At 42.7% G+C, this 13,033-nt stretch overlaps 1 protein-coding gene across 1 annotated transcript in view; it reads right to left on the bottom strand.

The window, feature by feature from the left end:
• Positions 1–13,033, bottom strand: part of CACNA1C (calcium voltage-gated channel subunit alpha1 C) — a 704,641-nt gene that overhangs the window by 125,683 nt on the left and 565,925 nt on the right. Inside the window, exons 14-18 of the mRNA XM_078849824.1 lie at positions 7,159–7,366; positions 6,191–6,311; positions 4,064–4,178; positions 2,788–2,908; positions 2,611–2,680 (exon numbers count right to left, since the gene is read on the bottom strand). Of these exons, the coding sequence (XP_078705950.1) occupies positions 2,611–2,680; positions 2,788–2,908; positions 4,064–4,178; positions 6,191–6,311; positions 7,159–7,366 (635 nt within the window). The remainder of the gene's footprint in view (positions 1–2,610; positions 2,681–2,787; positions 2,909–4,063; positions 4,179–6,190; positions 6,312–7,158; positions 7,367–13,033) is intronic.

Below are 13,033 nucleotides of genomic sequence, written 5' to 3' on the forward strand. Positions count from 1 at the left end.
GCAGTGCACAGATCAGTGACTAACCCACAAGGAAGAAATGCAGAGATGAGGCCTTGGGGCCTTATGGGGAAGGTTTGAAAGAGAACTTTTACCCTTTGAGGATTTCAAGTCCCTGCTGAAGTCAGACGTTGCTTTGTGCATGGTGCAATAGCATTTCCTTTCATTTAGTTAGTAAGATGGGTAGAAATGCTGAAAGATGGGAGGGATTACTGGCTACACACAATAACATTCATCTTCCGGACAACACCTATGAGGCACTTCTACTTTAATAAAATAGTTTCTTTGGCCCACACAAAATGAGATAAATTCTGGGTAGGTTCTAGCACCACATCCTGCTTTCTTTCTCCTTCCCTTAGGGCCAGTCACTGTGCTTGGCTGGGCTTTCAACACATTAGAAAATGCAGATGAATCAGCTCATACCCTAATCTTGGTGCATAGCTACTGGGGATGGGAGAAAAGCAGCCGTTAGCAGGAATTCATCTCAGAGGGTTTTGGATAAATGTTTGCGTTCGGTACACAGAGCATGTACCTTTTTAAACAAGTTTATTTCTGTAACAGCTCATGTTTCTATTGTATTGTATCTTGTAATACACTGGAAGTTTATACTTTTCACAAGCTTTATGGGTTTAAGAAACATTCTTTCATGTGTGCTTTTCTGTATAGGAAAGGAAAGTAAGTGGTGAGGTTAATGACTGTAATAATACTGTAATTGTAACACTTGGCACGTTTTTGTGCTTTTCATCTGAGGATTTCAAAGTTATTGACAAATATTAATGAACTTACTCTCACAAATTTCCTATGAGGTAGATAAGTAGATGACCTTGTTTGAAAGATGGGGAAATTGAGGAAGAGGTTAAGCAACTTGACCAAGATCTCACAGGATGTCTGAGAGTTAGGATTTGAATTTTTTCTGTAGCTGAACTACATTGGAAGATTTGCACCGTTTTACCTTGAAGAATCACTCATCATCATCATAATCTTTCTACTATATGTAAACTCATTGATTGTGCTGATCTGTTTTGGAGACTCAGCAGAGGAAGGGGGCAGAGTGGTGAGTTGCATAATAAGTGCTCTGAGGACCAGTGGTGATGAGGTTTGATGCTGGATTGTGTAGTAGATACTGTAAAAGGAAGTTAGTGGGAGTGAGGCAGGGGAAGCTGATGGACAATTGAGTGGGGAGGTTTTAAGAATAAAGGTACAGCTAGCAGGGAAACACATGGAATGACCATTTCAAATAATTTTCAGGCACTGGGTGAGCATGAGTGATTTTAGAGGCTGGGATGATGGAATCTGTGAGAGGATCACTGGAATTAAGAGATTAAGCCACGGATTGATAGTTGGTAGAAACAGCTGATTGCAGATGAGAAAAGATAACATCTAGGAAAATTGGAGTAATGCAGTCTAGGCACAGCTAAAGTACATCCACATGCAGGCAGTGGGCAAAAAGAGGTCTGAGATCAGGTGTTGTCTCAGATGGATAGGATATGGACACATGGCCCCTCATGTAGCACAACAGGCTTGGTTAGTTAAGAGGACGAGGAGCCCATAATGTCCAGTGGTCACAAGGAAGCTGATAAATGGGAGAGAGAAATACAAGTGATTGGAATAATTATTTCCTAATAGGCAGGGGAAGCCCTGGACCAGAGTTTCTGAGAACCAATTGTCCTAGGCAGTTGCTGCATGGAGTGGCAGCACAAATGGGTTCTGTGGGGTCAGAGTTTCACACAACAGAATGAGAAAACCATATAGATTAGAATGTCATAGATTATTATATGCAGTGTTGTTGTAGCTATGTTGGTCCCAGGATAATAGAGAAACAAAGTGGGTGAGGTAACATCTTATTGGACCAACTTCTGTTGGTGAAAGAGACAAGCTAGCTTGTCTCTTTCATAAACAGAAATTGGTACAATAAAAGATATCACTTCACCCACTTTGTCTCTCTAATAGATTATGATAGTAAATTTGGTCTAATAATAGATAACAGATTCCTAAAAATATACCTGAACATATGAAAAATTTCAAATCACCTGACCTTTCTGATTCGCTTTTTGATTTGAGGGACCCAAGAGAAGCAGCCAGGAAATTGCAGGGCTAATAGCTACCATTTTCACAAATCACTACAATCAGGAGTGGTACCAAGGACTGAAGAAGAGCAAATGTAATCTTAAAAAGGGTGAGAAGAACAATTCTGGGAACTAACATACAATTCACTTCACTTCAATAAAGTGTACAATACAACAGCAAATAACCATGCACCTGATCTGTTAGCATTTCCCTGATAACACCACCAGCAACAATTGGCAGCATGAGTTTTTGGAAAACTGATCATGTCAGGAAAATCTGTATTCTTCACTCATATTTAGGGCTAGCTTTGCTGGCATACCAAAGAGTGTGAGGGGAGAAGTGTTTTTACTTCACTTTTTTTGCCCCCCCCAATCCTGGGGGCTGCTGAGACCACATCAGCCATTGACACAAATTTGAGGTATCTCAGAACTTGGATAATTATATTAATAAAAATAATTTGAATCAATATCATCAAACTGTTATTACTTTAGGAACTAGAGCCTCTCCTTCATGGATCAGTGGTAAGGAAAAGGGGATGGGATGTACCTGGAGCTTCTGTAGTAGGATATGGGTTCTTCTCTTCATTTTCATTGGGCTGATAATCATCCACATTGATCTGACAAAAACAGAGGAGACAGAGACAAAGCCCTGGTCAGACAGTGCCCTGACTTTTTGTTCCCTCAGAAATCTGAACTGCTCATAGCACATTGGGTGGTAAGAGACCTTGGTAGTAGGTGGGGACTCTCCATCAGCAGTGATCGATTTCAGCTCAATTTTCTCCTCCTTTGTCTCCTCCTCCATAGCTGGTTTCTCAATCTCCTGTTTCTTTTCAGGACTAGCGGTCCTAACAATTCAACAAGATAAAAAGCAAACATTTACAAAGGGGAAAAGGGGTTTCCTTTTCAGAAATTTAGTGTAGTGCAGTACAAAACATGACAATAATCAGCTGGCATCTCCATTCTGTATCCGGCATATATGCCAGCAGGCTCCTCCTTTCTATTGGCTGGAAAGGCAACATCAATGACAGTATCTGCAGAGCTTCTTAGTGATGTATATGTGTGTGTGTGTATGTACATTTGACCACAGGCCTTCTCTTCACTCCCCCAACTCCCACCAATCACATATACTGTATGAATAGTTTTCAACCCCTAGGCTATGATCCTGAGTTATGCTGCCTGGAGATTTTCTTTAATATGGCTCCCAGCAGTTTGATGGTCTTTGCCAGTTATACGTGCTCTGCTTGCTATGCCTGCTCTTAGGCAGGGCAAATAGAGCCCTGATCATAGGAATACTCTGCCAGCTGCAAAGGTGTCCTGCAGAATGATCAGCTTATCAGAGCAGCTCCCCTCTCCAGGCAACCAGGAAGAAGATAGGGGGACAGGGAGAAGTAACAGGTGGTGACAGAACATCAAGCTTCCCTGCTGCCAACAGCTAGGAGGAAACGAGAAAGTCTGAGTGAAGCTTCACCCTTACCAGGAGTCCTTAGAAGTACCACAGGAACTGGGAGGAGGAATGGGGGATGTGGCATCACAGGTGAAAAAGTGGCTGAATGTTTGGTCTTGGGAAGTAATGGCTGAGACTGTCCCTAATAAATATCAACCATTGAGGGTGGGGTGGGGATCAGAAAATATTAGGGTAGCTCAAATGGGGTCACTGTGTTGTTATCACTTCCTACTTCTTCTCCTCCTCCAACACCATGTTTACTGCACAAGCCCCATCGCCCTGCATGCCTCCTCTCTGGTTACACTGTCCCAGCCACAGGAGCTAGTGACCTGCTTTAAACTGTACGCCTCAGGGTATTAACGGGGCAGCCTCCTTCACTGAGCATCAGCTACACAATGCTCCCAGCCCAGGTAGTTCAAGGAACAGTGAGCTCAGGGTCCTCCTAATAGCTGGATTTCCCCACACAGCAATGCAGCACAGTAACGCTAAAGCCTTCCTTTTGCTCCCTCATTTCAACCACTTAAGTTTTGAAAATGATAGCTATAGATGGGTTTACCTAGCTAGTTTTTTCCTTTCTTTTTCCTCTTCCTCTTCTTTCTGAGCAGATGTCAAACTCTCTGCATCGGCCAGATTGTCCACAGCGATGGCCAAAAATACATTTAGCAGGATATCTGTTTGTGTATTTCCGTAAAGAAAATGGGCTTGGAAAACTGTAGACCAGGACAGTGAGAACCCTGATCACCTGAAATGCCAGTTTGCTCCAATGAGCAAGCTGCAATCAGATCTCACACAAATGGTTAGGCCACACACACACATATACATACCCCTCTCCCTGCCCTCCCAAGGCTAACACAATACACTGTGTTTTCAAAACATTCAAACCGGCCTTCCTGAAGTTAGGCATCTAAATCCATATGTAGGCATCTAATTCAAAGTGGCCTGTTTTTCAAAAGAGCTAAACAACCCCAAGTCCCACTGAAGATAATGGAAACTGCACACAGGTTCAACCTTTGAAAAAGCAGGCCACTTTTCTTTAAGAGCCTAAATACGTATTCAAGATCCTCGTAACATTAGGCACCTGCCTGTGAAAATTTTGGCCTATGTACTTGAAGTGAAAAACCTCATTAAAGGTCTCCCCACAGACTTGATTGGCCATAATTGACATTACAGATAGCATTGTCATTAGCACTGTATCTCTAAGGGGATCAAAGTGAAATTCATTATAGCTGAGTGCTGAGGGAATCATTTGGCAGCTCTGTCAAGTCCCAACGTAAGCCCATGCATGTAAGGTATTCAGTACAAAGCAATCACGCTCAAATAACTTGAGGGGCCTGGATGGACAAGCTAGGAAATTTGGAGCTGGAGTTGTAGCTCCATCCTTTCCCTTGTGTCTAGGTCAATCACTGTTCAGAGACCCCCTATACCACAAAGTTGAATTTGAGCTTCTCTTATGAATTCCTTGGTGTGGGTTCTTATTATAGCATAATCCTATTTAAGTAAATTCCAGTTAAAGGCTTGTATTGTAAATATACAGAACCCTCCTCCTGGACTCTCACTGTGCTGTGGGGTCAAGGGCCCAAAATGCAGCCTTCCAAAGCCAGCTGGCTTGCAAAGCTGGCTGATGTTTTCCTTTTCACTGTTTACAGTGGGACCTGAATTGCAACCTTTTCTAAGATGACAGACTGCCTCCCTCGACCTTCAGATAAATGGGATTGCACTATCTCACTTTGAAGAGAGGGCAGCACAGGGCAACAGAGATGTCAGACACCAGGGTCTGAGAGATCTAAATTATGAAGAAAGGTCAAAGGAGTTGGGCTGAGTCTACAAGGTGATCACGTAGAAGAATCAGCAGGAAAAATGTATCATCTCTGGGGAGGGGATCATCCATTAGGGGAACACAAACTAAACCAGAAGGAACTAGTAGCAGACAGGGATTTGGGACAGATCTACAGTCATGTACTTCATGCAAACTCAAGTGGAAAGAACAGCTGTGTTTCATATACACAGGGCCCTCTGTGCAATGTGCTGAATAACTCCTGGAGTGTACACAGTGCCTTTAATCCCCCCTGAAGTCAATGGGTACTGAGGGTGCTCAGCACCAGCTCAGACCCATAGATAACAGGGTATACATTTTTTATATCTGTTATACAAGTAGACTGTAATAAATGAAAGGATCTCTCTATCATATTGATGTATAAATGAGTTAATGCAGGATCTCACATAAAATGTAATCTGTAAAACATGCTACTTTTATAGCATTTGTATACCATATACTGTAAACTATACATATATTTGTTCCACATGGCATGTATAAAAATAATAATGGAATAAATTAAAGCAAAAAATACACTGCAATTTCAGTAAGTAGGTACATAGATTAGTTTCTGGACAAGGTAGGGACTAAGGTCTGGTGAACAAAAAGGATGACGGAATTAAACCAAAATGATATTTGGCATAGTGGCTCGGCCTTATCCTCCTCTGACAACTGTTATATTTTAAAGCCTTAGTATCAGTTAAAATTCATTAGATGGCATTGATTTTTAGCTGTCAGAAGCCAAAATGCAGACCCAGGTAAACCATAAATGTGACACTCATGAAATTCATATTCCCCTGACACAATAAGGTAGTAAAACATGGTTTTAAATGCAGCCCTGCATGGAGAAAAGGTCGCATCAAAGGATACAGTTTCCGCAGATGAAGAGGATGATGAAGTAAATACAGACCAACATTCCTGGAAAAGAGGGGCCGCCATAAGCCATGATCCCATCATACATCACCGAATTCCAGTCCTCCCCAGTCAGGATCTAAATGACACATTCCCGCCAATAAGGGACACAGTGTTAGACCACACAGCAAAGCCGAAAACCCTATGATAACAAAGAAACCCCACCCTCTCCTAGAGAAACTCCCTGGGGTACTCGGACTGGTGGATGTATCCAACAAAAAGGAGCTGAGAGGGCCTGTGCTCTGAATGTCCAGATGTCTCCATGAGGGCTGACCGCTAAAGCCAGGCAGATATCCAAGCCAGCTCTGTTCAGGTTTCATGGCCATTTCCATCTGATGCCATGGTGTGGCTGTCTGCATCAGTCAGACTGCTGAACTGAGTGCGGGAACAGAAAGCTCAGCACAGGAATGCAGCACAGCGGAGTAAGTCACCACTATGTATACCTCTGTATAGCAGGTGATTTTCACTTCCCCTCACCATGGACACAAGCTAGCTATACATCTGCTCTTATATGAACACTTGCAAAGCTGTACTCAGAATACAGATACTAGATTCCCATTCTGGTTTTCTTGAATCTCTTCCTGTCAGACCCAGCAGTACTTCACTAGGGCAGAGAACTAATGCAGGGCTCCCCAGCAATTTGCTAGCCTTTGACAGGGCAGTGCCTATCCTCTGGCCCCACCAAGTTAGGCACATGAAGCTTGTCCTCTGCTATAGACTGGAATTCAGCTCAGCTCCTAACCTTGGCCACCGTCTCAGCAGCTGCAGAACTTGCTGTCATTGATCACCTTCTGCAGCAGACTAATTTAATTTCCAGTCTCACTGAATACCAGTCTGCACAGGAATGATCCAGGACCATCTTACCCCAACAGGGGACACACACGAGCAGACTGTCAATTCCTTGCTGGAACTGTTGTGACCCATACCTGAAACACAGTGAGGAGGGACTGGGGGAAGTTATCGAACGTGCTCCTCCTGGTTTGCATCTCATCAAAGTTAAACTTGCCCCCAAAGAGCTGCATTCCCAGGAGTGAGAAGATGATGATGAAGAGGAAGAGAAGCAGCAAAAGGGAAGCGATGGAGCGGACTGAGTTCAGCAGTGAAGCCACTAGGTTACTCAAGGAGTTCCAATACCTAAGGGAGCCAAAGAGAGGCAGTTAAGATTCCTTTCCCAGGGCAGGTGCTCACGGACTGCATCAGATATTGTTTCAGGCTGCCTACTGCATATAAACAAGCATTTCCAAACACCCTGTTAAGCAGTGAATCATCCATGTGCTTCCCTGAGATAATGAGACCTGCTGCAGTAAATGAGTAATTTTACTACCACACGTGTACATACACAATTCCCCCCCGCCCCCTGCCACACACACAGACAGAAGATTACTGCAGTGCTCTCAGACTAAGGCGCTGCAAATCTCTCATCAATATACAGTGATTAGTTCTTGCTGCTTCAGTGAGTTACATTCTAACCAACCTCATTACAACACTCACAGCTGGTACAGCAGCCAGAATACCTGACTCCAGAGAGTGGCTCTGTAATAATGGACAAGAACAGATGGGGAAACTATTTGGATGCAAATACAGACTTGTCCAAAATCTGGTTTATGCATGTGTGTGCGCGCATATGCTCAATCTTGGATGGAGGCCGCTGAGCTTTCTGGTGTTTGGAAGACTGGGGTAGATACTCAGGGCCGTCTCCTCCTCTCACACCGGTTTTCAATGGTGTAACTCCATTGCCCTCAGTGGAGATACTTCAGACATGCATCGGTGTGATATCATATTCAGGCCCTCAGCAATCCCTTTCCTTTTTGCTTCTGCAAACTACACTGTTCTTTATGCATGAAACTCATTACATTGCCTCAGTACATCTTTAAAATGCTCCTAACTAGTTCCAGCTTGACATTTTCTAGTATCACCCTGGTACCTTGATGCCAGTTGGATCCCGATGCTAAAAATCAACAGGACATTTTTTAAAGGTTTTGAGACTGGCATACATTTCATGGACATTACTAAGATGAAGCCCACTTATTGCAATTACTGACAGAAGAATAAACTGTTTGTGACAGTTTATGTTCCAAACCCTTTTATATAATGATATACAATGTTGACTGCAGCTATTAAAACAACTAGTGTTAAATCGATAGGATTGGTAACTCTCCTCCCCAACTGTATTCATATATTAGCGATGGGGTCAGAGTGAGGACGTTGCAAAGTGCCTTCTCATTGTGTGCCCATTCAGGAGAGCACCCAAACTGCCTGGGGTCTCACAGTGCTCCAAAGGGAACAGGGAGAAGACAGGCTGTGGCTGTACTTTGCATTCCCTCTGCACCAAACTACAGAACGGCACTGGTGTGAAAACAGGCTGCATTATGGGACACAAAGTGTCAGCTCTGAAGCAGCTTCAATGCTGCCCTCTTGGCTGCTGGACACCTCCCACTCCACTTCAAGCTTCCAATACCAGTGTCACCCCCACAGCACCAGTTATGGGTCTGACAGCAGAGCTGACCTGAAACCTGTTATCCTTTAATCACTCCCTCTAATCACACACACAGTTGGGTCTCAACAAGTTGCACATCCTCCATAGCGTCCAGTCATGATCTGTCAATTTGCCTTCCATCTACAGATCCTCATCCCTTGTTACTCTACTAATAAGTGACTCCCCCTCTGTATCCTTTCACCCAGAAGTTCAACTCTGGCCAATACTGTCCATTCCACAGAAGCTACTGTGGACTCAAGTCTCATTCTGAATTTCCAGTCGTATCTTCTACATAGGGATAGATGGAAGGGGAGCAGGCATTAGCAGCTCTATATCTCCTGTCTTATGATGAGGGAGTCCATTCCTTCTGCTTATGCATGTGGCATCAGAAGAGCATTAATTCCCATGTGAGTGGCCTAGAACATTCTCTGAGCATGACTCTTTAGATTTTTAGGTCACTGTGCATCCCTTGGATGAGCTTTCATTTGAGCTTCTCTAACTGTAGGAGTGCACAGCAGAACAGTGCTGCGTTGTTGGAATGCTAATTCTAACCACACACAAATAGAGAAATATTACATTCATTAGCCCCTCCCCTCAGCTTTAAAGCATTGAAAAAAGGTTTAAACCACACAAATGCCAACCATCTGTACTCAGGTGCCTACCATCTTGGTTGATGGTCCAGGGCACTTGGCTAGGAATTGATAGTCCTGGGTTCAATTGGCTGCTCTACTGCAGACTTTCAGTGTAACCTTGGGCAAGCTACTTAGTGTCTCTGCCTCAGTTCCTTTTCTGTAAAATGGGCATAACAGCACTTCCCTACCTCAGAGGGGCATTATGGGATAAATACAATAAAGACTCTGAGGCAACCAAGATACTATGGTAGCAGGGGGCGGGGGGCATTTAAGTACCTTAGGTAGACTGGGACGTAAGAACATATTAATCTCTGGTTTAACCCCATTGAATCCAATTGGAGTCATATGGTGAAAACCTCACGCACCTCTGAATTATACCTAAAAGGCACTAACAGGGAGGTTCTTCCAGTATCCACCTATCACTTGTTTCACATAAACATTCCAAGAAAGCAGGTGATATTTTCTATTTCTACATTAGTCAAGGAAGAAGGTGAGCTAACAGTTGTTTTTAATCTCTAAACTCTATACTTTAGTAAATTTCACATATGATCACTAACCGTGAAACTGACACCTATGTAGAGGGCCAGCACAAAGCCTGTACACCCCTCAAGTCCCATTAACCACTTATCATAGGGTTTAAGTGGCATTTAAATGGTGCACAGACCTTGTGTTGGCCCTCTGCATAGGAATGACTTTCACCCCAAATGAACATGGTGCCTTCCCTATCATTACATCAAACAGAACGGAATCAGATGCCATTAACCAAGTGTTCGATGAAAACAAGGCAAAAGGAGCTGCTTTCCTTTTTCATGGTAGAGGGAAAGCTTGGTGGTCAGGTCTGAAGGGGGATGTGGATCTTTCCTCTGAAGTTTAGCAACCAGCTCATCTCAAGGAGGCCAGGCTGCTTTAAAGTTTAACTGAAATTCGAAAGATGGGCAATGCAAAACTGAAGTAGTAAGGTAAATCTACTGAAGCTGTGGGCTCAACATCACCAGACTTACTCAGTGGATGTGCAATTAACAGCTCTTCCCATCCCTGTTCACACTTACAGCTCACATACTTTTACGCTTTGGAAAGAAGAGCAAGTGAAATAAAAAGAGGCCAAAGTCACCCCTAGTGTAACTCCATTAACTTCAGTGGAGTTACACCAGAGATTAAGCAGTTCCAGAGTATCTCCCTGCACATCAAACTCCTCCAGTTCGGATAATTTCAGCTAAGGCACAACTCCTTTAGTTCTCAATACAGCAAAGCCCCTAATGCATGTGTAACTTAAAGCATGTGAATAGTCTCATTGACTGGCTTAAAATTACACAGGTGCTTAAATGTATTGCTGGACCCGGGCCCAACTGCTTAGCCATTTATCTGGTCAACATTTCTTTATAATTCTTATAGCTGTGTCAGCACTCCAGATTCATTTTTTATGGGACATTAAAACTCCAAAGTAATTAACTGAGATGATAGTGATGTCTTACCTGCACTCCTGTGAGGATTTAAACCCAAGTATGACATCAGCACAAAACTAAACCAGCCATTCAGAAAACAGGTTTGCATAGTGAGGGTTTGTCTTGACCAGGAGCAGGGCTCAAGTTTAAATTAGCCTGAGCTATTGTGTGCCAGCTAAACCTGACCTAAACTCAACCTTTTCCCTCGTGTACATCCAGAGTAACCCCTTATAGCTTGACTTTCGCTGGTTCAGGAACAAACCCAAACCATGAGGGTCAAAGCCATCCTTGGAGTAACTCAACTAGCTCAGTGGAGTCACCCAGGAACGAATTTGGCCTGGAGTGTTCAAACATATTGCAATGGATTTTGAAAAAGGGCCCTCATCCCCCATTTTCTCTTCTTCTATCATCATACAGCAAAAAAAACCCAAAAACCAAAAAAACCTATTCCTGTGACATCACAATCATTTTCATGGCAATGTCATACATACAAATATTTGAATTCCTTTCAGCAACAAGCAGCAGAAACTGAGCTGTAAAGGCAAAAACCATTGTTGCTCTCGCTATCAGGACTAAGAAATTAATTGTGACAGTTTGTACTTCTATAGCATCTCCCACTTGAGGATCTCAAAGCAGTTTATAGATGTTAATGAACTAAGCCTCGCAAAACCCCTGTGAGGTAGGCCAGTACTGTTATTATCCCTGGTTTTCAACTGGAGGAATTAAGGCACAGAGAGGTGGCTTGCCCAAGACCACACACAGAATCCACTGAAGAGCTTAGACTAAAATCAGGAGTCTGGATTCCCAGTATTGTGCTCTAAAAGTCCTAAGATTCTTCTTCCCTGTCTTTATACACCTTCCACTATGGCTTTTGTGATACCTGCAGTCTCAAAGATACTGTTCTTAAAATGGTGGTAATGATGGTGGGCTGTTTACATAGTGCTTCCAACATTGTTCACCCAACACAGACACCTCCTTGGAGGTATAAGAACCCCCACTGACTTAATAGAAAAACAACCATGGACATCCAGTGGCAGGACTTAGCTTTAAAATATGAATCTAAGTTTATAGTTAGGAATAAATGGATTACTTTTCAGTTTATATAAAGGAATAAATATAGGGTTTTTTTAAGCCGTCTAGATTAGCTCATGAAGAGACAGTCATTTGACTTCTCTCAGCACAGGAAGATATTCTGCACAACACTGTAAAAATTAGAGAGGACAAAACAAATAGATTATACTGCTGCTTCTTAATTTATTTCATGAAATAATTCTGATGATTATTTATAATCTTCCAAGTAATGTTTGCTCTTGAAATTCTAACAGTGGTTCCCAAAACTATGGGATATTCATTCATCTGTGTTTTTATTTGCTCTATGATATTATGGAGTAGTAGTCATGCTTTTCATATATGTACATATTTTTGATGCACTGAGAGTTTGTCTACACTTGATATTTATCATGGAAAATTCACATAAATATATGAAGATTAATTTGTCTAAGATATACCTTTGCCGTCATATTTTCCATGATTTGTGCCTCCTTTTATCTTCTTGATTATCACTATTTCTATGTCCCATATGTCTGCATGTCAGTCAGAAATATATATTTGACATAAAGCATTACACTGTCATCTTTTCTGCTCTTCTGCCCTTTCTGGGATGGTATCTTACTTTATTATCATTCCATGCATGTGACTTATTCCACCAGTGTCTATAATGATAATGACACTAAATCATCACTGTGTTTAGAGCTGAGTGAAGAATGGGAAAACTGGCAGCTGTACTAGAAAGAACACTCACAAGAAGCAGGGTTTTGGCATATTTCAATCCAGGAAGTTTTGGAAAGTGTAGGGGACAATTTTCTGGTTCAAGTGCTGGAGGAACCAACTATGGGTAGAGCTCTTCTTGACCTGCTGCTCACAAACCAAGAAGAATTAGTAGGGGAAGCAAAAGCAGATGGGCACCTGGGAGGCAGTGACCATGAGATGGTTGAGTTTAGGATCCTGACACAAGGTAGAAAGGAGAGCAGCAGAATACAGACCCTGGACTTCAGAAAAGTGCACTTTGACTCCCTCAGGGAACTGATGGGCAGGATCCCCTGGGAGAATAACATGAAGGGGAAAGGAGTCCAGGAGAGCTGGCTGTATTTTAAAGAATCCATATTGAGGTTGCAGGAACAAACCATCCCGATGTGTAGAAAGAATAGTAAACATGGCAGGCGACCAGCTTGGCTTAACAGTGAAATACTTG

The sequence above is a fragment of the Lepidochelys kempii genome, chromosome 1 (genome assembly GCF_965140285.1).
Source record: "Lepidochelys kempii isolate rLepKem1 chromosome 1, rLepKem1.hap1, whole genome shotgun sequence".
Taxonomy (NCBI): domain Eukaryota; kingdom Metazoa; phylum Chordata; order Testudines; family Cheloniidae; genus Lepidochelys; species Lepidochelys kempii.